General features: G+C 36.1%; 4 protein-coding genes across 10 annotated transcripts; all 4 read left to right on the forward strand.

Moving 5' to 3' along the window:
- The first annotated feature begins 4715 nt into the window (after positions 1-4715).
- On the forward strand, positions 4716-8159 carry LOC17876708 (FRIGIDA-like protein 3). Of its 3 annotated transcripts, none has more exons than XM_023780832.1 (5): positions 4717-4900; positions 5481-5554; positions 5701-6773; positions 6992-7164; positions 7524-8159. In XM_023780832.1, the coding sequence occupies exons 3-5, from the start codon at positions 5711-5713 to the stop codon at positions 7956-7958; spliced, it is 1671 nt and encodes a 556-aa protein (XP_023636600.1). In that variant the 5' UTR covers positions 4717-4900; positions 5481-5554; positions 5701-5710; the 3' UTR covers positions 7959-8159. The 3 variants fall into 3 exon arrangements, with proteins under 3 accessions (XP_023636607.1, XP_023636600.1, XP_023636602.1); XM_023780834.1 differs by having other exon boundaries at positions 4717-4884; XM_023780839.1 differs by lacking the exon at positions 5481-5554 and having other exon boundaries at positions 4716-4900.
- Positions 8160-8378: 219 nt separating this feature from the next.
- LOC17875865 (TPR repeat-containing protein ZIP4) lies at positions 8379-12228 on the forward strand. Of its 2 annotated transcripts, XM_023779150.1 has the most exons (6): positions 8379-9736; positions 9916-10105; positions 10198-10230; positions 10355-10975; positions 11066-11615; positions 11934-12228. In XM_023779150.1, exons 1-6 carry the CDS (start codon positions 8391-8393, stop codon positions 11981-11983), a joined length of 2790 nt encoding a protein of 929 aa, XP_023634918.1. In that variant the 5' UTR covers positions 8379-8390; the 3' UTR covers positions 11984-12228. The 2 variants fall into 2 exon arrangements, with proteins under 2 accessions (XP_023634918.1, XP_006279966.1); XM_006279904.2 differs by lacking the exon at positions 11934-12228 and having other exon boundaries at positions 11066-11728.
- Positions 12229-13412: 1184 nt separating this feature from the next.
- LOC17875683 (glutamate receptor 1.2) lies at positions 13413-16641 on the forward strand. 2 transcript variants are annotated; one of them, XM_023786604.1, is made up of 6 exons: positions 13413-13701; positions 13818-15040; positions 15137-15443; positions 15537-15910; positions 15995-16089; positions 16203-16372. In XM_023786604.1, the coding sequence occupies exons 1-6, from the start codon at positions 13413-13415 to the stop codon at positions 16279-16281; spliced, it is 2367 nt and encodes a 788-aa protein (XP_023642372.1). In that variant the 3' UTR covers positions 16282-16372. The 2 variants fall into 2 exon arrangements, with proteins under 2 accessions (XP_023642372.1, XP_006280000.1); XM_006279938.2 differs by having other exon boundaries at positions 15995-16641.
- A 3744-nt stretch (positions 16642-20385) lies between these two features.
- On the forward strand, positions 20386-23524 carry LOC17876079 (glutamate receptor 1.3). 3 transcript variants are annotated; one of them, XM_023788536.1, is made up of 6 exons: positions 20386-20686; positions 20769-22003; positions 22107-22227; positions 22309-22413; positions 22491-22864; positions 22965-23524. In XM_023788536.1, the coding sequence occupies exons 1-6, from the start codon at positions 20386-20388 to the stop codon at positions 23340-23342; spliced, it is 2514 nt and encodes an 837-aa protein (XP_023644304.1). In that variant the 3' UTR covers positions 23343-23524. The 3 variants fall into 3 exon arrangements, with proteins under 3 accessions (XP_023644304.1, XP_023644309.1, XP_006279995.1); XM_023788541.1 differs by having other exon boundaries at positions 22321-22413; XM_006279933.2 differs by having other exon boundaries at positions 22107-22413.
- The last annotated feature ends 341 nt before the right edge of the window (positions 23525-23865 follow it).

Below are 23865 nucleotides of genomic sequence, written 5' to 3' on the forward strand. Positions count from 1 at the left end.
GATATGAGCTAGCTGTCGATACCAATTAAGAGAAATTATTTCTTATTTATATTCAATGAAAATATTTCTTCAAAGGCTTTGACAAGGATTATCGATTGTTAACCTAACTGTAGATAATTAGATATCATTTTATGATTAGATGTTGATACGAACAGAACTACATTCCATATAAAATACGAATAGACCAATCTCATGAACATTATTTAGTGTAAAGATACATATATAATATCATATCGCTAGAACAACTTTACTCATCGAAGCAAGTGCAGCGTGCCATAAAAGAATTCTCGACCAAGTCATGAATGTGCCTATCTTATCTCACTTTTGACAATTACATGGTCAAAAAGTTAAGCCCGATTTGGAGTCTAATAATCTATTAAAAATGTATGTCACTTATTTTCTAAAACCTCATTCGTTTCAACCACTAGATGGGATTAGTTTTTTACTTTAGTCATGTGTATTGTTATATTTCCATGTTTTAGTAATTTTTTCAAACACTTTTAACTGCCAATTCTTTTGCCATTATCTACGATGCACTCATTGCTTCTCAATATCTAATTTTTCACCTTCTATTGGTTCACGTGTAACACATATGAGATTGAGAATTGATTTTCAAGAGATATCGTAACTATTTTTTCTTTTATAACTACTGTATCTTTATGGGACGACAATCGTGTAGTGTGTTTTTGACCGATTTTGTAAATCACATAGATATGATCCCAGTCTCTAATCTCATTTGTCTTGCCCATTTTTAAAATTTCCCAAACCTCAAAACTTACCGATCATATTTGGTTTGACTCTAGAAAACCAAAAGTTAACTAAACGGGGATTCGGAGAAAGAAAGCATCCATAAGAGTCTAGATTTTTATATGAGTCGTGGCATAACATTTTTTTAATGTATTTAACTCTGTGCGTTAATAATGATTTGTATATATCTATATATATAAAGTTAGCTTTTTCTCTCTTCTCATGATTCCACCTAAGCATCCACCTAAGCCACATTTTTTTTACATTAAAATAAATTTAAAACATTCATTTAATGCATATTTATGCTACTTATTTAATTAATAGAAAATTTATATAAATAAAAATAAATTATGTAAATAAATGAAATGTTAAATAAGAAATACTTTCATTTTGTATTAGTTAGTGGTAATAACATAATTCAACTTTCATTTTAAATTGATCATAGATTAAAATTTTAAATGTGTTACTGAGTTTAAGAATGTAAGTAATTTTAAATTTATGGTAGAATAAAAACAACATTTATGTAATTGTATATATAAAATTTTAAAGGGGAAAAATAAAATTGAAAGTGAAATATTAGTTTATAACATGATCAATAAGAAAATGCTTTTAATCCAAATTTAAATATTGAAAGATAATAATTCAAGAGAAAATAACTATAATATGTTTTGAAAATCAGTTAAAAATAAATAAAATATCACAATATGAATAAAAAATTAACAAAAAAATTATAAACCTCCCGCGCGCAGCGCGGGTCAACTGCTAGTTTGTATTATAAGTAGATTCATAGATATATGTGGTCAACCCGCAGTACACCATGGAATGATTTTGTTGTAAAACAAATTATATTTTAACTTAATCTGTAAAAATATTTTATTAAAGACAACCCGTAAGAAAAATATAATCCTATTTATGTAAACTCAAATCCGTCGAATCATATTTATGTACAATAATATTATATTTTAAAAAAATTAGATTTAAAGTATTAATAATACTTTCAATTAAATGTTAGAATATTACGACATTAGTAAGAGTTTCTATAATAGTTTAAACCTTTCTAAGAAATTAAAATTTATGATATTTTGAAACTTTTTAAAAATTTAGTTTTCTTAAATATATAACCGGATTAAACAGAATAAATTTTTTAATTTGGATGCCTAAGAAACCAAATTTCATGTTCATTTGTAGTTGGAAACATATTAGTCATATTTATAATGGTTTTGAACTCTTATATAAACATTTTCCCTTTATCAATTGAGTTATATACGTCTGTTTTCAAAAAATTTAATTGCAAAATATGTGAAAAAAATTTGTATTTTATTATAAATATTTTTTATGTAATAATATAAGTGGAAAATAAATAAGATTATATAAATATATTGGAGAGAGATTCAAATTATTAGAGAGATATTTTAGGAAATTTTTTTGATGTAATAAATATTTATTTCCAATTTTGTGATTTGCTTGTGATTTAATAACAAAATTTACTTTAAATTTTGGTATTTATTCAAATGGCAAGGGTTTGATTATGCAAATATTACAAAATAAAAAGTTATAACCCAAATTAGATTTTAGTACAAAATGTACTTAAAAAATGTTAAGATAGATATTTTTTTATCGCGTTTTAGCGACCTTTCCGAAACAACAGCCGCTCTATTGAAACAGTAAATCCTAAAACAATACCAATGACAAATACTGCCACAGTAAATCCACATAGTGCTGATATAATAATAATTTTAACACGAGCATGAGTAAAAGAAGTAACCTTACAATCATCCAGAGGCTTACCACATAGATCCGAGTTATTAGCAAAGCTCTCTACTCCAATTTTCAAGGATCTTTTAAAAGTTGGAATAGGACCTTCGAGAAGATTGTTAGCCACAGAGAACGTTTTGAGCCGTGCAAGTTTGGCTAGGTCGGGAGGAATCTGACCGGTGAACTGGTTATGCTGAAGCATAAGAGAGTTCATAAAGGTAACGTTTGAGACACTGGCAGGGATTTCACCAGAGAAACTATTGTAAGAGAGGTCCAAACTTGTAACAAGTGGAATCATAGATACAAGGTTTGGTGGTAATGGCCCCGAGAAGTTGTTTTTAGCAAGGTCTAAACCAACCAAATCAGAACAATTCTTAACCGCAAGAGGAAACACTCCTCTGAGACCATAATTATAGAGATTAATACTCAAAACCCTATTCTCATGATCATGCCAACAAGTCACACCAGTGAACTTGCAAATGAAACCTTGTGAAGTCTGGTTTGTAAAATCCCAACTCCATAAAAATCCATTTGGGTCCTCTACTTGAGATTTAAAGGTCCTCAAGCACTCTACGTCGCCCTGATTTGCATCGATCACGGTAGTCAATAGCAGCAAACAGCTACAATTCCAGATGAAAGTTGCAAAAACCCTACAAACCATTATTTATCCCTGGAACCAAACAATCACATAATCAGAAATCATAACGCAACTGGAGATTCTTCACATAAATAAAAAAGAAAAAAAGAAAGGGTTGACTTAAAAGACTGATGATGATAATTCAAAAACATTTGCATGGAGGTCAGGTCTTACAAGGTTTGGTCTCAATCGTCGTGATGATCTTGTGCATGTGTGTTGAGCAAATCTGTTGTGTGAGTGTTAATAAATGACGAATAATATAAGAAAAATGAAAGCTAAGGAGTTGTTTAATTTGGTGTGTGGACATGGATGGTCTCATTGTGTTGAAAATTCAAACAAAGTTCGTGAAGAATGAGGGCAAAGAAAGAAAACAAACAACACTAGTGGAACAAGGTAATGACTCAAATCAAATAGGTCTTTTGTGCGTTAAACGTTTCTTTCATGTTTTATTCTTGACTTGTCAAAACGTATATCATCAGATTTTTAAGAGATGGACAAATTATTTTTTCATTTGGTATTTTTTTCCTTGTAATTAACTTGTAGTTAGTAAACTGATAATTTTGATCCTTTGTTAAACCCGTGAACTTATGGACCTGCAAAATATGAATTAGTTAATATGATTAATTAGCTAACTTGTAGATCACAAGATGTGTGGTCAAGCAATCATCAATTAGAAATAAACACATATCTTGTGATGCTTTTACTAAGAAACTTGGCAAAACAAAAACATATGGAAGAGAACTAGTGATTCATAACTTGTACCTATATATCTTGAATAAATGATTATTCTTTTTTGTTGTTGTATAGTGATTTGAGTCTCCTCTATATAATTTTAAGCTTCAAACATAATAAAGTTAGGTTTGTGGCATCAACATACCCTCGAACTCAAGCCAAGGTTCCTTAATATATTGGAAATTAGTTAAAAAAACAGGTGGAAACTAGTTGAAACGCTATATTACATGGAGTTTGGTACATGTAGCCTGAAGAAATACGAGTGATTCATAACTTATACCGAATCATACCGAACTGAAACCGATATTCGAACATCCATGATTAGCTATACATTTTGAATAAATTAATTTTTTTTGTTTGTAAAGTGATTTGCGTCTTCTCTTTATGAATTTAAGCTTCAAACATAGTGAAAGTTAAGTTTGTAGCATAGCCTCGAGCTCGAACATGAAGCCAAGGTTCCTCAATATATTAGAACATTGGGTGTTTGGTAAGTGAAGTTTATAGGAATTTAAAGGGTGGTAGTGGTAGTGGTAGTACCAAAACAACAAAGCTGGTGAAGAGATACCAATAAAAAGGAGGAAAGAGTAAATTACAAGGAAGTCATCAAGTTCCCGGCAGCTTCAGACAAACTCACGTGACACAATTACTTTTACAAAGATTTGACTAGAGCCACTCTGGTCAGTCACCTGGTCAGTACTCAGTGCCAAGGATGATTGTAAAGTACGAGCCACCACACCACAACCACACCACACCACACACCATAGTACTATAGTAGAGAGAGTTTTAAGTAAATTTGGGTGTGCTTAATAAAGTGTCTGTTATAAATCTCACACCTTTGCTTTTTTTATTGCCTTCTCTTCCACTTTCCTCTTTCCTTTTTTAGGGATTTCACTTTCCTCTTTCTCTCTCTCTCTCTCTCTGCCTAACCTCGAATTCTCTCGATCGCTTCCTCCAACATGGATCTACGATCTTCCGGTGCTTCTTGAAGTTTTTCTGATCTCTTCTTTTTAAGGGTTTGATTTTTTCCGGGTAAAGTTTTATTTTTCTCTGTTCTTTCTATTGAAGTGTGTTTCTTTCTCTCTTCGTTTTGCTTCTCGAGTTCTTCTTCTTCTTCACTGTAGCTAGGGTTTGTTGATTTCTCCATGAATAGCGAAATTTTTTTCTGTAAAGACTTTGAATTTTGCTTTTGAAGCTTGATTGTGTTATGGATTGAGTTGGGTCTTTCACATAATCAGTGAATCAGCTTGTTTATCCACTGTTTTCTCAATCTGTATGTTCTGTGATGACATTAGTATTGTTTCAGTTTTAGTGTATTTGTAGAAGTTCGTCGGATTAGTTCTTGAAGATGAGTTGTCTCTTTAGGAATATGAATTTTTCTTGAATCCTTTGAATTTTGTGGGGTTTCTTGTTCATTTGTCTTTTACTTGCTCTTGTAGGCCATTTTCTTACATAGTCAACCACTATGACTTGAAGTCTTGAACAGTTTTGGTGTTACAGAGCAGTTTTGTTTTTATCTTGAACGAGTGAATATGTTGTTATTAGACTTCTGAATCAGTGATTAGTTTTGACTGATCTTTGTTTCTCTGGCTTTGGATGGTTTGTTTTGTAGTTGTTTGTTGTTCGGGAATTGGGATATCTTTGGAGCTTTTACTTGCAGCTTGAAGATTGGACTTGTTTGAATTGGTATTGCTCTCTTCAATAATTTAATGTAGTTCTGACATGAGTGATTTTAATACGGTATTGAGACTCTGTGGCCTCTAATGTTAGAATCTTAATTCGTTTTTTTTTAATATTCTACTTCTCATGTTTGTTTTAATGCTGGTCTTTAGATCTTTTGTGATGGAGGATACTCGTTCAGTTGCTTCATTCATGGACTCTACATCGTCCAAGATTCAGCAGCTTCAGAGGGCGTTTGCTGAACTTGAAAGTCAGCGTGCTGTAACACTTAATCTGAAGTGGAAGGAACTTGAGGAGCATTTTCATGGGCTTGAGAGGTCCTTGAAGAGACGGTTTCATGAGCTTGAAGATCAAGAAAAAGAGTATGAAACCAAAACAAGGAAAGCTCAAGAACTGTTGGAGAAAAAGAAGGCAGCTGTTGAGGCTAAGGAGAAGGCATCATTAGAAAGGCTTCAGAAGAAGAGAGACGCAGCTATGTTTGCTATAAACAGTGCTTTGGATAATTACAACAATGCTCCCATCAGTAAACCTTCTATTGGTGAACGTTGGCGACAGAGTGTTGTAAGGGATTCACCCAATGCCTTTGCTGCTGATAGTATTACCGATGACAATCCAGATGGTTCTGTGCAAGATGTTCAGATCTCACCAGTGATGGGTAATTTTGAGGTGAAGGCTTATCCACAGTTACTGAAACTGTGCGGGGATATGGACTCAACAGGGCTCCATAAGTTTGTATCAGATAACCGCAAGAACCTTGCATCTCTAAAGGAGGAGATTCCTATTGCATTCAGAGCTGCAGCAAACCCAGCCAGCTTAGTGTTGGATTCTTTGGAAGGGTTTTACCCCATGGAGGCACCAAACCCTGATGGAAAGAAAGACGCTAACCTCTTGGGCATGCGCAGGACCTGTATCATGTTGATGGAGTGCCTGAGTATACTGTTATCTGGTTTGGGCCTCAACTCCCTTGGTACCGTTCTCTCAGAAAGTGTTAAGCAGAGAGCAAAAACTATTGCAGAAGGATGGAATCCACTGCTGGAAACTCTTGAAATGGATGCTTGCAATGGTAATTCGTTAGAGGCTCATGCATTCCTGCAACTGCTTGCCACTTTTGCTATTGTTTCCGACTTTAAAGAGGATGAACTCTTGAAGCTGATCCCCATGGTTTCACGTCGCCGGCAGGCAGCTGAGCTGTGCCGTTCTCTTGGACTATCAGAAAAAATGCCTGGTTTGTTCTCTAAAACTAGATACGGCTGATTATCTTACAAATTATGACATTTCGATGGGAAATTTGGTGTTTTATATTCATGTGAGTAGCTCGGCTAGGGTCTCTGGTCAAGGACCTAAACACAATGTGGATTATGTTTTTACATTTTTAGTAAATTCATATTCTCTACCTTCAGCATTGATCTTAATCTTTGATGTGCGCTGCTCCTTTCATTCCAGGTGTTATTGAAGTTCTCATGAACAGTGGAAAACAGATTGATGCGATTAACATGGCATTTGCATTTCAACTCACAGAACAGTTCCCTCCTGTTGCATTACTGAAATCTTACTTGTCTGAGGCAAGGAGATCTTCCTCCCAAGGCAGACCTGGCAATGCATCTCCTGCTGTTCAGGCAAGTGTTCCCTGAGTTAATACCTTGAATTGTACATCAGTTGTAAGAAATAATCAAGAGCTTTGTTGTTAATGGACGTTACCTAGAACGATTGGTACTATTGTTACCTTTCCTTGAGCATCTGGCTGTTGGTAAATTTTACCTTGCTGGAACATCTCTGAGGTCTGTTCAGTTAGCTGTTATATCTTTACTTGAGACTAATAGAAATCCTTAAAACTCAAAACCAATGGATCATTATAAATTACTTTAGGTGTATAAGGTATCATAGTACTTGCTGATGCTACATTCAGCTTCAGATTGTTGTACAATGTCAAACAAAAGAGATCGCCGTATATAATTATATTTGTGTATCAATGCAGGATGAATTCAATGAGCGGGAGCTCACAGGGGTTAAAGCTGTGATAAAGTGTATCGAAGAGCATAACCTGGAAGAGCAGTACCCAGTTGAGCCACTTCAGAAACGGATTCTCCAGCTCGAGAAGGCCAAAGCAGAGAAAAAGAGAGCAACAGAACCCACAAAGCCTCAGCCAAAACGACCACGTGGTGCTCAACCCCGAGTCACTGACAACAACAACAATAACAACAACAAGACAGGCTATGGTAGAGTCATCCCTGAAAGGTATCCACAGTATGTGTATGACAACAGACCGTTCCTTAGCGGTCCAATCATGGCAGCACAAGCACCGCCTCCACCTGCTCCTCAGACTTACACTTTCAGTCCCGCTCCTGCGCACGGGAACTTCTACGGGAACTGCTATCAGTACCAGGCTCCTCCTCCTCCTTACTTTCACTAGTGATCAAACGAAGGCGATGGTGAAATGTGACTGTGACTGTGTGACTCCTCTCTCCTTTGGTGTTAACTTTGTGGCAGCTCTTTTTAACTCCTCTCTCCTTAGTTTCTTTCCCTTTGATGTTGTTGTGTACGGATGATTTTAGTATTTTTAAGGATCAACCCTACCCAAAACAAAAACAAAACAAAACAAAAATGCTCTGAATTTTCTATTAATTATATTTTAATGTTGTTGTATTGTTTTCTCTTCCCCCCTGAAAAAAACGTTAAACCGGTTCGGTATGATCCCAAATACCAACGCAAACCGATATTAAACCAGCACTAAACCCATTCTCACGAAATATCTATTTTTTAAATTTAAAATTGAAAATATCTTTGACTCCTTCGAAATTCCTAATTCTCTCTCGCTCTCTGATATCTCCCGCCAACAATCGAAATGAGAATCGCCGAGATCACAACGCCGGACCTCCGTCTGCATCACCGGGAAACCGAGTCACACACTCACCATCCTCTCCTCTCCGAGATCGAGCTTTTGATTCAACAGTCCGAAGCCATTTCCAAAAATCAGCCGTTACCTCAATCGCTCCCTATTTCTCTTAGACAATCCCTAACTCGGCTGAGTCAACTCGCTCCTTTTCCCGATAACTCCTTCAAGCTCACCATATGGAAGCTGAGTTTTCGCCTGTGGAACGCCTGTGTTGATCTCTCTAACGCCGCCTCTCTCCAATCCTCTTCAACTTCCGCCGAGAGCATCGCGAATCTCAGACATGTTGCCGCCGATATGCTATTTCTCGCTAAAGATGTCAACGGAGTCCCATCTCCGACGATTAAGTCATCTCTCTTCTACTATCGGACCGGTCTTGTGTGGCACAGTCTCAAAAAGTTCGATCTCGCCTCTGATTGCTTCGAGAGAGCTACCGAAATTGTTTCGAAAATTGATATCGCGAAAATTTCCGATGCCGGAGAAAAAAAACTGTTTCTGGATCTGAACCTAGCGAGATCTCGAACTGCTTGGGAAAATTCTGATCGGAATTTAGCTGTAACGTTGCTTAATCGAGCTAAGAGTTTGTTGTTTGGCTTACCGGATCATTACAAATCGCTCTCAAATCAATTCCTCGCGTTTGGTAAAAGCTCCTTGTCCAGAGATGATGACGATTGCAGTCTAAACGATGCTCTCAGGCTCATGAATGAGGCGTTGGATCTTTGTGAGAAGGGGTTAGGTACAGCAAAAACTAGGGAAGACACTATGGAGTTCACGGGGATGAGAATCAAAACTTTGCGTTTCATATCAGCTGTGCACTTGCAAAAAGGAGAGTACGAGAGTGTGATTAAATGTGTGAAAGTTCTCAGGAATGGAGGAAATGGTAGTGATGGACCTGATCAACATGCTTCATTACCTGTGTTGGCGATGAAAGCTTGGCTAGGGCTTGGGAGGCATAGTGAGGCAGAGATGGAGCTGAGAGGTATGGTGGGAAACAAAGACATTCCAGAGGCAGTGTGGGTATCTGCTGTGGAAGCATATTTTGAGGTGGTGGGGACTGCTGGAGCAGAAACTGCAAAGGGTGTGTTCTTAGGTCTGTTGGGAAGGTGCCATGTTAGTGCAAAGGCGGCGCTCAGAGTGGCCCATCGGGTACTTGGTGAGAGTAGGGGAGGTGATAATGGTTCGAGAATCAGGGCGAATGTTGTGGCTCAGCTTGTATCAGACGAGAGAGTTGTTGCTCTTTTTGCTGGCGAAGCAGTGACTAAGGAGAGGAAGGCAATACATTCTGTTCTCTGGAATAGGTATGTTTTTGCCATTCATGTAACTGTACTCTTCTTTGATTACCTTGGTATATCTAATTTATTGCTTATTAGGTAACTGAGTGACTCTACTTGGCTACAGCAGTTGATAGGTTTCTGTTGTTGTTTTTTCCTTAAATGTGTCCTGGGGATCTAATATGGGTATCTCTTGCCGTTTACAGTGCTTCAGATCATTTCCGTGCTAAAGATTATGAGATAAGTGCAGAGATGTATGAGAAATCAATGCTCTATATCCCACATGATATAGAAAATAGAGTTTTCAGGGCCAAAGGCTTCAGGGTTTTGTGTCTTTGCTACCTTGGGCTCTCTCAGCTAGATCGAGCTCTTGAATACATAGAAGAAGCTGAAAAGGTACACATTTATCTGTGAAACTGCTGCTTCCAACTGTTTTCCTAGTTGGATCCTTCAACTCAGAATTGTTAACTAGTTTTCTGTGTCTGCAGCTTGAGCCCAATATTGCTTGCTCTTTTCTTAAGGTAAACTGTCGTTTTCCCCCACAGTACACATTTATTTAACATATGGTCTGCAGCTACCTAGCAATTTGAGATTGTTTGGAAAAAATCGAATTTAGCAACTTCTCGTTGCTTCTGATTTTTGCAGTTCAAGATCTACCTGCAAAAGAAGGATCACAGTTGTGCCATTGGTCAGATTGATGCAATGACGTCCTGCCTTGATTTTTCTCCAGATTATCTGTCCCTTTCAGCCCATGAAGCTATTTCTTGCCAAGCGCTTCCAGTTGCTGTTGCTTCTCTTTCGAAGTTTCTCAGTTTCCATATCTCAGGAAAGACCATGCCAACCACAGAGGTTGTGGTCTTCCGTACCTTAGTCACTATTCTGACTCAAGACATTGGCAGTGAAACAGAAGCTCTTGAATTTATGTTGCAAGCTCAGAGCAGGTCAGCCAAGATTGGGGCAGAATGTTTCTTTGGATCAGGAGAGACTGGGAAACGAGAGCAGAATTGGTTTGCTGTGACTTGCTGGAATCTTGGGTCAAGATGTGGGAGTTCAAAGAAGTATGAGCTCTGTGGTGAATTCATGAGGCTTGCATCTGAATTTTACGGTTATATGGATACTGATGAGTCTGCAGAAAACAAAATGATGATTTGCCGGTCCATAATACTAAGTGTCACTGCTATGATTGCTTTAGAGAAGCAAAACAAGAGTGCACTGACTGAAACCGAAGTGAAACTCGCTGCAGAATTGCTCGTCAGAGCTGGAAAGGTCTCTATACTCTCCTCTTTGTTAATATAAGCACCATAACTTGCTGAGTCCTACCTTACAGTGCACTAATGTATGGTTAGAAATATGCAGATTATGGCTTCTTCACTCTCAGATGGCAAAGATTGTATCATGGAGCCAGAATTCATCTTCATGTACACCTTAATTGCATATGACATACACGGAAGGATCAACAATTCTGCATTCCAGCTACTCGTAGTAAAGACGTTTGCTAGTTCCAAGTCTTGCAACTACAACTATCTTCTCCAACTCGGGATTTTCGCTTCTCAAAGCCCACGGTCCAACCCAGACGTGTCAACGTTTGCCCTTAACGAATGCTTATCCGCTCTGATCGCATCTACTTCACCAGATTACCCAACCATAGCTCTCATAATCAGGAAGCTAATCTCCATATCCAGTGTCCACAAAGGCGATACAGAGGATGAAGAAACGATCCAAAAGATGTATAAACAAGCATACAGAATCATGGTTGGGTTAAAAGAAGGGGAATACCCGACTGAAGAAGGGAAATGGCTCTCAATGACAGCTTGGAACCGAGCAGCATTGCCAGTGAGGCTAGGACAGTTTGAGACCGCTAAAAAATGGCTGAGCATCGGTTTGGAAATCGCTGAGAAAGTAACAGGTATGGATACTTACAAAGCTTGTATGCAGGATTACTTGGCTGGGTTTCAGACCAAAGTTCCTTCTGCATAGTTTCATCCATATATACTTGCATAGTTTAACTTTCCATTACAAGTATTTTTCTAATCAGGATTAGTAGATCCCAAACATCCAATCTAAATTTGATTAGGTTGTTTTCCTAGCATCTAGTAAACATAATCTCCTCTAAGATCATTACATAACACAAATCTAACTATGATTAAAATCCATTTGACTGTAGATTTTATGATAAAAAAGGTTTGGTGGTCGTGTATAGTTTATTATGAATTCACTTATTTAGTGTTAGTAGGTGGAGGTGCCTCGAAACTTAGGGATTACAGAGGATGTTGACTAAACTTTGAACATATGAGAGATCGTTTACTTTTGAGATGAGACGACTGTCACCATTTTCTTCCACTTCTAGATATCTTTGACCGTCTAATATTATCATTTAGTCCTTATTACAGTTACACTAAGTACCTTGTTGAATTTGTTTTTTGGTTTTTTTTTTTTTTTTTTTTTTTTTGAATTGTTCTTGTCGGCAAAGGATAAATAATATATCCATATATAATTTATGAGGCTACAAAGACACAAAAATACGACGATGACAAAAGGAAAACCAAAATTTAACATATTTATTTTAAAAATGTTTTTTGAATTTGTTTTTTTTGCTTAAAATTGGTCTGTTCACAAATTCTGACTAATAGATTCTTCAATATTCATATCTTGCTTTTTCTTACTTTTGTCACTAAACATATACATGACCAAAATCTAACATAATTGTATTTTAGACCTTATTAACATAATTGTAATAAGGTAACAAAATTGTATTTTAGACCTTATGTATAATAATTGTAATAAGGTAACATAATTGTATTTTAGACCTTATGACCAAAATGTAACATCATTGTATTTCAACTAATAGTAGATTGTAATCGTATTAAACAATTAAAAATTGTATTGTTAACCGTAAAAATATTTAATTAAAGTTAAAAAATAATGGGAAAAATGTCATTTAATTCACGAATTTTCAAGTTTAGTAATTAAACCGTCACCATATCAAAACCAACCACATATATAACAATATTGTTAAATCTTTAAACTAAATCATTTCATTAAAATAATACAAATTATGTAATCATAACCAGTATTAACTGTAGTCGTGGTCATCTTTTAACTAAATATGATACTATGTTTCTTTTTTAAGTGATGTTTAATGTTGTTACATAAATATTAAGAAAACATATAATTTTTCTTGTTTACATTAAAACATCATTAATTAAAATAAATTCAGTCACTAAATAAGATGTAAAATATGATTGGTCAAAAAATATTAAACACATTTAATTTTTACATAAAAAGTTAAAAACATCACTTAAAAAAATAATTTTTTTTTAGGCTAAATCATCGCTTAAATTGAAATGAACAGAATATCTTTTAGTTGGATTTTTCCAAAAATAATGACTTGAGAGACAAAAGAGTACAACCTTAATACTCCACTCCGAATTTTCTTTTCTTTTTTCAATTGTAATCCGTTGACTATTGTCATCCTCCAAAAAAATCGTTAACTTTGAATTTTTCTTCTTCTAATATTTGATTTTTAAAAGAAATTTATATTGTCATAGAATAGAGAAAATGTAAAACACGGCATGGGTTGAATAAAACCGATTATATAAATGACAACAAAAAAAATAAGAATAATGTAATGTTGTAAAGCAGCAAACGTGTGGTTTGGTTGGTTTCGTCTTCCTCCTTTGTATTTGGAAAGTTTCTTAAAATAATGGAGAGATTTTGTTGTATTCAAAACTCAGTTCTGCTTTCGTTTCTTCTTGTTCTGTTTTTCTTCCTCCCCAACTGTTTTGCTTCGAATCAAAACGATGATGATGATAAACGGGTTCGGGTCCGGGTCGGGTTGGTTTTGGATTTGGGTTCCGTGGAAGGGAAGATAGTGAGAAGCTCTGTTTCCTTGGCGCTTTCTGATTTCTACAATATTCACAATGGTTACAAAACCAGAGTCTCTCTTTCAGTCAGAGATTCTCATGGAGAGCCTCTTCTTGGTCTTGCTTCTGGTACATTACTCTATAAATCTTCAACCTTTTAACACAAGTCACCTTCTTCTCTGTTTTCATGTTTGTTTTTGTGATTGTTTATATACGTATACTTAAAGTCTTTGTGAATGAAACAGTTGTAGAGTTGCAGCAAACAGGAGTGGAAGCTATTATTGGCGGGAACTCGTTGCTAGAAGCGAAGCTTATGGCGGAACTTGGAGAGAAAGCTAGGGTTCCTGTGATATCTCTTAACTCTCCAATGTCATTGTCGTTGAGCAATTACAGTCACTTTATTCAAGTGACACATGATTATGCTTCAGAGGCTAAGGGAATCACAGCTTTTATCAATGGGTTTGATTGGAACAGTGTTGCTCTTGTTTATGAAGATCATGATGATTGGAGAGAGACTATGCAACTTATGGTGGAGCATTTATATGAGAACAACGTTCGTGTACAGTCCAAGATTGGTTTTACTGTCTCTTCAAGTGAGAGTTCTTTGATGGATCGGTTACAGAAGCTGAAGGACTTGGGAAGTACTGTCTTCGTTGTTCATTTGTCTGAAGTTATTGCAACTCGTCTTTTCCCATGTGCTGAGAAATTAGGGTTGATGGATGACGGGTTTGCTTGGATTCTCACTGCTAGAAGCATGAGCAGTTTACATGAATCCGCTGATGATTTCGCAAAGGAGACAATGGAAGGTGTGGTTGGTTTCAAGTCTTATATACCACTGTCAAAAGAGCTTCACAACTTCACTTTGAGATGGAGGAAATCACTCCCTGTTGAAGAAGTTACTCGGTTGAGTATCTCTGGCGTATGGGCTCACGATATCGCTTGGGGTCTGGCTAGTGCAGCTGAAGTTACAAGGATGCCAAATGTATCATTAACTTTCCTTGAGGCAATCACAGAGAGTAGGTTTAAGGGTTTGAGTGGTGATTTCCAATTGAATGATAAGAAGTTGTTGTCAAACAAGTTTGAGATTGTGAATATGATAGGATCAGGTGAGAGAAGGGTAGGATTCTGGAATTCTAATGGTAGTTTCAGCAATAGAAGACATTTATCTTCTACTCATAACAAGCTGGAGACTATAATTTGGCCCGGTGGGTCGATCCAAAGTCCGAAAGGGAGTATTTTAAGAGAGGGCGATAGAAAAAAGCTGAGGGTTCTTGTTACATCTAGCAATAGATTCCCAAGACTGATGAAGGTAGATGTTGATCCAGTAACAGATGATATAACAAATGTTGAAGGGTTCTGTATAGACGTCTTTCAAGCTTCCATTGCACCTTTCAACTATGAAGTGGAGTACATACGTTGGCGCAATGGAAGTAACTACAACAATCTTGCATATGCACTTCATAGCCAGGTACTAACCATAGCTCGATTTTACAATTACAAGTACTTTTTCCTCTTATGTAGATACTGAATCAACTCCACTGAAAATTTGTGTTGTGTCCCTTAGAAAGACAAATATGATGCGGCCGTGGGAGATATTACAATCACTTCTAATAGATCGACATATGTTGATTTTACGTTGCCATTCACTGAAATGGGTCTTGGAATTATAGCAGCAAAGGAGAGAAGTATGTGGGTGTTCTTTGAACCTCTAACACCAGACCTATGGATAACAAGTGCAGCTTTCTTTGTCTTAACGGGTATTATAGTTTGGTTGATAGAAAGACCTGAAAACAAGGAGTTCCAAGGATCTTGGTCGGAACAAATTGGAGTTGTGCTTTGGTTTGGATTCTCTACCCTTGTTTATGCTCATAGTAAGTAATCCCTATTTCACATTTGTATATGGCAATCTTGGTCAGAAAAGATTGAAGTGATGCTTAACTTTTGCTACTTATTATGTGTGACAGGAGAGAGACTAAAACACAACTTGTCAAGATTTGTAGTTACAGTTTGGGTATTTGTAGTGCTCATATTGGTAACAAGTTACACTGCAACATTGACATCAATGATGACGGTGCAACAAATACGATTCAACTCCAATGAAGACTATGTTGGTCATCTCTCGGGCTCCCACATCGCGAATGCGGCCCTCACCAATTCCAGCCTCCGGGCAATGAAATTACTAGGTCTCAATACTTCAGAAGATTATGCTCAAGCTTTGTTGAACAAAACTGTGACATATATTGTCAGTGAGTTGCCATACCTCAAAGTCGTCCTTGGCGAATACCCTGGACATTTTCTAATGGTCAAGACACAATCTACCACCAATGGTTTTGGCTTTGTATGTACCATCCTTCTGCATTATCAGTTTCTTTACTCTTCATCTTCTTATAATAAACGTTTGTTTGTTAAACCATGTTTTCAGATGTTCCAGAAGGGCTCAGAGTTAACGCCTCTTGTCTCCCGAGAGATCGCGAAGCTAAGGACAAGCGAGAGGCTAAACGAGATGGAGAGAAGATGGTTTGATAAACAACTTCCATACACAACAGATGATACATCAAATCCCATAACCCTTTATAGATTCCGCGGTTTGTTTATGATCACCGGAGTTTCATTCGCTTTCGCTCTTGCAGTACTTCTCATTCTTTGGCTCCGAGAAAGATGGGAACTTCTTATGAACTCGGTCAATATATTCCTCTCACAACGACTTAGACATTTCATGATCCACTTCACAAGATCTATCCATCCTAGTCCTCTTGATAACCCCATTGGCGAGAATGCAGTTCAAATGGCTCAACGTAACAGACCGTAAGTACTGATTAACATAGAGAGCTTAACGTGATCTTTACTACAAGTGAAGTGGATGTTCCTGTTCTAGTGCATGACTCTATAGCTTACACACAAGTGTTGTGATGTGGTATGTCTCTGACTCTGACTCTAACTCTGACCTTGCCGTTCTTCCTCCGCTGGTCCATTAGTTCTTTGATCCAAACTGGCTTACGATTGTGACCAATTTTGTAAATCATAGTGTGATAATTCATATTCATAACGTCATTATGAGTCTTTTTTTTTTTTTTTGGGCTCAATTAAGTGATAAGACATCGATAAACCATATATATATATATATACTAATATCAAATGTGTTAATAATAAGGGAATGTTACACAGAGACACCCTTTTGTATGTTTCTTTTCATTCTAACACCGTTTAAGCTTTAGACACCGTTTTTAACCACCTTTTTATACTGTTCATTTTTTTAGGACAACTATACCTTTAACTAAAGAGATATTTCAGTTTCTCCCGATTCCTTTATTATCTCTCTCTCTCTATTTCACTGTTCTTCTGTAATTTTTTTTTTCGTTCTTCTTTTCTTCTCCTCTCCCTTCCTTCTTCTCTCTGATCCTTTGTGCGTCAGTTTCTCCCGGTCTCGTGCCGATAAAAACGTCTAATTAAAGCAATGTTGTTGTTCACACTCGACTTTCATCAATTCTTAATTAAATACATCTTGAACCTTTTGTTGTTGGTTATTTCTCTTGTTGGCTGATTACTGGATTATGTTGGTTTATTTTTTGGTTTTTTTAATAATTGTGTGTGTGTTTCAATTGATTCATGATACAACAAGATCATTGTAGGTGAAAGCATCAACAAACAAACAAACTCTCTTTTCACAATTTTTAAATAGTTACATATTTGTCCATTACACAATATCCATGGCAATGTGTTTTTGTTTGGTTAAATCCAGAAGAAGCTTATAAAACTCCTCACATACTGGTTTTACTTGGAAAATAAAATAAAATGGACAAACAATCTTAAAAATCAAATAAGCTCCTCACATATCATAAGGTGGTTATCCTTGTGAAGATGCAAATGAAACATCACCATAAAGCAAACAGAATCGTTTGTAACCACATGAACATATCCACATGACCACACCCATGATATTGCATCCACATGAACGTATCCACATGACTACATCCATGAATTCGATTGAAAAACTGGAATGAAAAATCTCAAACTAGAAAACTGCATTTGAATGAAAAATCTCAACAATGTCAATTACATAACTCACATCGATTAGCTTCGACAAAGGAGACTCCTAGAATATTTTCACCCATAGAAACTGCACAAATGAAACTCCAGAGAGGGATCTAACATTTTCAGTCATGTTCACCGAATGCCAATGTGTACCCAAAAGACAGAATACGGCATATATAAGATTTTAGGTTAGGTTTTCCGATGAAAACAACAGTGTAGAGCCGAATTGAGGTGTGGAAAAAACTGCGACGGACGGAGTCATGGAAAGAAGAAACGGCAGATTAGGGTTTTTATTTTGAAAAAATAAAAGAAATAGATTTTAATTGGTTTGGTAAAAGGTGTCCACAAGAACACATCCACAAAATAATATCCACACAAGCAACAGATACCACACATCCACAAAATCGAATCCAAAAACCGGTGAAATTGGGGACGATTCAAGATCCAGGATTTGCCAAGAAAGAGTGAGCAATTGCCTGTGATACAAAAACGAATGGATATGAGGAGTAATTTGACAAGATTGGCATGCTGGTTGTAAGTGTGCACCACATGTCAGACGACGGATGCGAGTGTGCGGCGGTTGCGAGTGTGGAGAGAGAGGCGAAGCGAAATTCAACACAGAGAGGCCAGCCGTCGTTGGTCAAAGTGGAGAGAGTACCAACGGAGGAAAGCTCCATAATACTCCTTTAAACCTCCGCCGGAAAGGGCTTGTAGGATGAAGCGGAGAGATGATGGATCGTCATCAATGGATTATCCGAAACCGTGGAAATGGAGCATCAGAGCGAAATTGGACAAGACGGATCTTGTTTCAGAGAGATGAATTCGCGTCTCTAGGTGGGTTTGGTAAAATTAGGAGATGAAAGAAGAGTGAGAGCAAAGGATTGGGTTTGGAGTTGCATTTTTGGTTGCTTTGCCTCTGATAGATTGAAGAAGAGAGAGAGAGAGAGAGAGATTTGTTTAACAAGGACAAAAATAAAAGTGAAAACAAACAAAAACAGTTATTAAAAGAGAAATAAAATGGTAACGTGAGTTCGGTTAGAAGGATATGTTTAGTTAAGGGGTAAAAATGATAAAACACAAAAGGAAACGGTGACATAGACGAAAACGGTGTCATAGTGTAATAAGAAAGACCCAAACGGTGTTAGAGTGCTAATATTCCTAATAATAACTAGATTTTAACATGCGGTGTACCGCGGGATAAACATTTTCTTTTTAATTCACGTACTTTAAATATAAATAGGTAACCAAACATGAAAAACATAATTCTACCCCTTCAAAAATCAACTTTTTATGTTTATGGTATTTTTAGATAAATAAAACTTTTGTGGTATATATGGAAAAAAAAAACAAACTGTGGTATTTTTGGAAGAAAAACTAAAATGCTAGCATCAAAGGGAATTTCTCTTAATTAAAATACCGCTACATAATATGATATTTTCTTAATTTGATTTTTGATTTTTGAAATTTTATTTTGCATATTTATAACGTTACCTATAACAAATTATGGGAAAATTCAACTACCCATGAGATATTACAACAAAAATATGTAAGAAGATATATGATATTCATTTTCATCGATTTGTAAACAATCTTAGGAGGTGTATTTAATCTAAGATTTTAAGTGATTTGTACAAATTGTAAAAATCATATACTATTCAATCATGAAATTTAGAAAGTTTAATAAAATACAGTGTTATTGAACTAATAATTTAAAAATCAATTTAAAAATTCACTAATATTAAAAAGACATTTTAAGGATTTGATTGTTAATGATTTTGAAGGATTTTAGATGATTTAAGAGAATTTTCTTAGTTAAATTACAGAAATCCAAAGTTCATGCTTTAAGATGGGATTTGATTTTTTTTTTACAATAAATCATATCAACTTCCCTAAAATCGCCAAAACCCTATAAAAACTCGATAAACCTCAAATCATATAAAATAGTAGGTTTATTATTTGTGGTACATCTTATGCCTTGAAATATATTTTTTTGGCAATTTCCTATATGAGGGCAACAACTCTTAAGATTTCTCATTATTTGTTTGGAGCTTTTATCTATTACACAAACAAAGTATATCAGTTTTACCAAATAATTACATGATTTTTTAATTGTTCACTCATGTTCATGCTAACATTTTTGCAACAGTACTCTTTCTCAAACTGTTTTTTTTTTTCTTTCTACGTTTAGTTTATGTTTTTTCCCGGAAAATATAACTCTACAGAGATAAAAAAAAAGAAAACTTTGATTGCATATGCATAAATAACTTTAAAACCAAACAAAATGTTGCAAACACTAATCAGCAGAGATATCTTCAAAACCTTCCATCAATGATGGTCTAACTAGTAGTTGAATAGTTCTCGTCGACCCAAGTTATTACAATACTTTAATACTATCCAAAAAAACTATGGAGTTACGTAGAAAATGCCAATATACCAAAAGCAAAAACACATTTGTTCCTCACGATCGTATATAAATGTTGTTTCTCCTACGTTAGTGGATGTTGAAAGACAAAAGAGTAGCCAAACTCGGTTGCCCACGCCGAAAATTTCGTTGACTAATGTCATCATCCTCTTAAAGTCATTATAGTGTCATCATCTTCTTAAAGTCATAATAGTGTCATCATCTTAAACTTTGAATGGTTCTTTCTTCTCTACGTATATTCTATTTTATGTAAGACAGATGAAAAAACCGAACACGGCATGGTGTTCTGTAATAATAATAATAAAGAGTAAAGCAACAAACATGTGGTTTCTTTCTCCTTTCTCTATAGTTATTTTTTAATGGAGAGATTTTGTATTCAAAACCCTGCGATCTTGCTATCCTTTCTTCTTGTTCTGCTTCTCTTCTTCTCCAGCTCCTTTGGTTCGACACTAAACGATGGACGTTTCAGGTCCGGGCATGAACAGGTTCCGGTTGGGATCGGGTTGGTTTTGGATTTGGGTTCCGTGGAAGGCAAGGTAGTGAAAAGCTCTGTTTCTATGGCGCTTTCTGATTTCTACGCTATTCACAAGGATTACAAAACAAGAGTCTCTCTTTCGTTCAGAAACTCTCATGGAGAGCCTCTTCTTGCTCTTGCTTCTGGTAACACACTTCTTCTCTACATAAAGTATCTTTTTAGACTCTGTCTCCATCCATGCTCATGATCTTTTTGCGAATGAAACAGCTGTTGATCTGCTGAAAACTGAAGATGTAGAAGCGATTATAGGCGGGAACTCATTGCTAGAAGCTAAGCTTTTAGGGGAACTTGGAGAGAAAGCTAGGGTTCCTGTGGTTTCACTTAACTCTCCTGTTTCATTGTCATTAAGCAAATACAGTCTCTTGATCCAAGCTACACATGATTCTGCCTCTGAGGCAAAGGGTATTACATCTTTTATTAATGGGTTTGATTGGAACAGTGTTGCTCTTGTTTATGAAGATCATGATGATTGGAGAGAGACTATGCAACTTATGGTGGAGCATTTCCATGAGAACAACGTTCGTGTACAGTCCAAGGTTGGTTTTACTGTCTCTTCAAGTGATGGTTTTGTTATGGATAGGTTACAGAAGCTGAAAGACTTGGGAGCTACTGTATTTGTTGTTCACTTGTCTGAAGTTACTGCAACGCATCTCTTCCCATGTGCTGGGAGACTAGGGTTGATGGGTGATGGGTTTGCTTGGATACTCACTGCCAAAAGCTTGAACAGCTTCCATGAGTCTTCCATTAATGATTTTGCAAAGGAGTCTATGGAAGGTGTGGTTGGTTTTAGATCTTACATCCCAATGTCAAAAGCACTTCAAAATTTCACTTTGAGATGGAAAAAATCACTTCCTGTTGAAGAAGCTGACATAACTAAGTTGAGTATCTCTGGCGTATGGGCTCATGATATCGCTTGGGCTCTAGCGACTGCAGCGGAAGTTATAAGGATAGCAAATGTGTCATCAACTCTCCTTGAAGCAATCACAAAGACTAGGTTCAAGGGTTTGAGTGGTGACTTTGAATTAGCTGACAAGAAGTTGTTGTCAGACAAGTTTGAGATTGTGAATATGATAGGATCAGGTGAGAGAAGGATAGGATTTTGGAATTCTAATGGTAGTTTTAGTAATAGAAGACAGTTATCTTCTACTCATAATAACAAGCTAGAGACAATAATTTGGCCCGGTGGGTCGACTCAAAGCCCGAACGGGAGTAGTCTAAGAGATAGCGATAGAAAAAAGCTGAGGGTTCTTGTTACATCTAGCAATAGATTCCCAAGACTGATGAAGGTAAATACTGATCCAGTAACCAATGATTTAATTGTTGAAGGGTTTTGCATAGATGTCTTTAGAGCTTCTATGAGTCCTTTTAACTATGACATAGAGTACTTACCTTGGCTCAATGGAAGTAACTACGACAATCTTGCATATGCACTCCATAGCCAGGTACTACTATATTTACAAGTATTCTATTTCATCAATGTAGAGTACTATAGAGTGTGTTGAAACCTAGTAAATTTTTATTAATATGTTGTGTTACATCTCGCAGAAAGACAAATATGATGCGGCTGTTGGAGATATTACAATCACTTCGAATAGATCGATGTATGTTGATTTTACGTTACCATTCACAGAAATGGGTCTAGGCATTGTAGCAACAAAGGAGAGGAGTATGTGGGTGTTCTTCCAACCTTTAACACCAGATCTTTGGATAACAAGTGCAGCTTTCTTTGTCTTGACCGGCCTTATAGTTTGGTTGATAGAAAGATCTGACAACGAGGAGTTTCAAGGATCTTGGTCAAAACAGATTGGAGTTGTTCTTTGGTTTGGCTTCTCCACTCTTGTGTATGCTCACAGTAAGTAACCACATATGTACATAATCTTGGTTACAATTGTAGTTTTTTCACATTTGGATGTTTATTACGTGTGACAGGGGAGAGGCTAAAACATAACTTATCAAGATTTGTAGTTACAGTTTGGGTATTTGCAGTACTCATATTGACTGCAAGTTACACTGCAACATTGACATCAATGATGACAGTGCAACAGATACGATTCAACTCTAATGAAGACTATGTTGGTCACCTTTCTGGTTCCCTCATAGCAAATGTGGCACTAACCAGTTCTAGTCTCCGAGCAATGAGATCCCTTGGTCTCAATAGTGCTCAAGATTATGCTCAAGCCTTGTTAAACAGAACAGTCTCCTTCGTTGTTGATGAGTTGCCTTACCTCAAAGTCCTCCTTGGCGAGAATCCAACACATTTTATCATGGTCAAGACACAATCTACCACTAACGGTTTTGGCATTGTAAGTATACATTAATACATATACTTATACTTCATAATCATAATCTTAATTCCTTACTATTTATTTATTTAATCATTGGTTTGTTATATGATGTTTTCAGATGTTTCAAAAGGGTTTTGAGTTGGTACCTAATGTATCCAGAGAGATAATAAAGCTAAGGACAAGCGAGAAGCTAAACGAGATGGAGAAAACTTGGTTTGATAAACAACTTCCATACACAATGGATGATACATCAAATCCTATAACACTTTACAGATTCCGCGGTTTGTTTATGATCACCGGAGTTGCATTCGCTGTCGCGCTAGCAGCACTTGTCATTCTCTGGCTCCGCGACAACAGGGAAGTCTTTATGAACTCGGTTAAACTATTTGTCTCGGGACAAATTATACATTTCACAGGAACTATCCATCCTAGTCCCCTTGATGACCACATTGGTGAAAATGCAGTTCAAATGGCTCAACGGAACAGTAGGAACTGAATTAGGAATAGAACAAAGGTTCCATTACTTGTAAATTTCTTACATTAAAGAAAAAGAGTATAGAATGATGTTTTAGTCTTTTAGACCAATCCATGCTTTGTATATTTGTAATAAACTAGGATTGATCCCAAGTAGTATACCACAACCACATGTCTATTTTTTCTATAAATTCTTTAAATTTAAATGAGTTAGTATAATAATATAGAAAAATTTATATATATTTTTTTTGGTAATAATTGCAATATTACCATATCTTCAATATATAATAATATTGTTTTTGATTTCAATAAAATTAATGAAGATCCGATTTGTAATTTCGGGTAAGAAATTTTAATTTTGAACTGACCCGGAATACATATTTACAAAATTAATCTAATGATTTGAGATTAATAGTGCTTAAAACATTAGTTTTTGGGAATCGATTGTAAAAAATAATTTTAGCAAAAAATGTACTTAAAAATGTATACATATAGATGTAATCAGATATAAAACCATTTTATAATGTAGGTAGTTAGTTAGATGT

This window comes from Capsella rubella, unplaced genomic scaffold, assembly GCF_000375325.1.
Source record: "Capsella rubella cultivar Monte Gargano unplaced genomic scaffold, Caprub1_0 scaffold_8, whole genome shotgun sequence".
Taxonomy (NCBI): Eukaryota; Viridiplantae; Streptophyta; class Magnoliopsida; order Brassicales; family Brassicaceae; genus Capsella; species Capsella rubella.

Coding starts and splice junctions, on each gene's coding strand:
- LOC17876708 (XM_023780839.1), top strand. CDS start 5,711: ATGGAGGATACTCGTTCAGTTGCTTCATTCATGGACTCTACATCGTCC. Junction 6,774..6,991: donor ACTATCAGAAAAAATGCCTG/GTTTGTTCTCTA, acceptor CTTTCATTCCAG/GTGTTATTGAAGTTCTCATG. Junction 7,165..7,523: donor ATGCATCTCCTGCTGTTCAG/GCAAGTGTTCCC, acceptor GTATCAATGCAG/GATGAATTCAATGAGCGGGA.
- LOC17875865 (XM_006279904.2), top strand. CDS start 8,391: ATGAGAATCGCCGAGATCACAACGCCGGACCTCCGTCTGCATCACCGG. Junction 9,737..9,915: donor CATTCTGTTCTCTGGAATAG/GTATGTTTTTGC, acceptor TGCCGTTTACAG/TGCTTCAGATCATTTCCGTG. Junction 10,231..10,354: donor TTGCTTGCTCTTTTCTTAAG/GTAAACTGTCGT, acceptor TGATTTTTGCAG/TTCAAGATCTACCTGCAAAA.
- LOC17875683 (XM_006279938.2), top strand. CDS start 13,413: ATGGAGAGATTTTGTTGTATTCAAAACTCAGTTCTGCTTTCGTTTCTT. Junction 13,702..13,817: donor TCTTCTTGGTCTTGCTTCTG/GTACATTACTCT, acceptor TGAATGAAACAG/TTGTAGAGTTGCAGCAAACA. Junction 15,444..15,536: donor TACCCTTGTTTATGCTCATA/GTAAGTAATCCC, acceptor TATGTGTGACAG/GAGAGAGACTAAAACACAAC.
- LOC17876079 (XM_006279933.2), top strand. CDS start 20,386: ATGGAGAGATTTTGTATTCAAAACCCTGCGATCTTGCTATCCTTTCTT. Junction 22,414..22,490: donor CACTCTTGTGTATGCTCACA/GTAAGTAACCAC, acceptor TACGTGTGACAG/GGGAGAGGCTAAAACATAAC. Junction 22,865..22,964: donor CCACTAACGGTTTTGGCATT/GTAAGTATACAT, acceptor TGATGTTTTCAG/ATGTTTCAAAAGGGTTTTGA.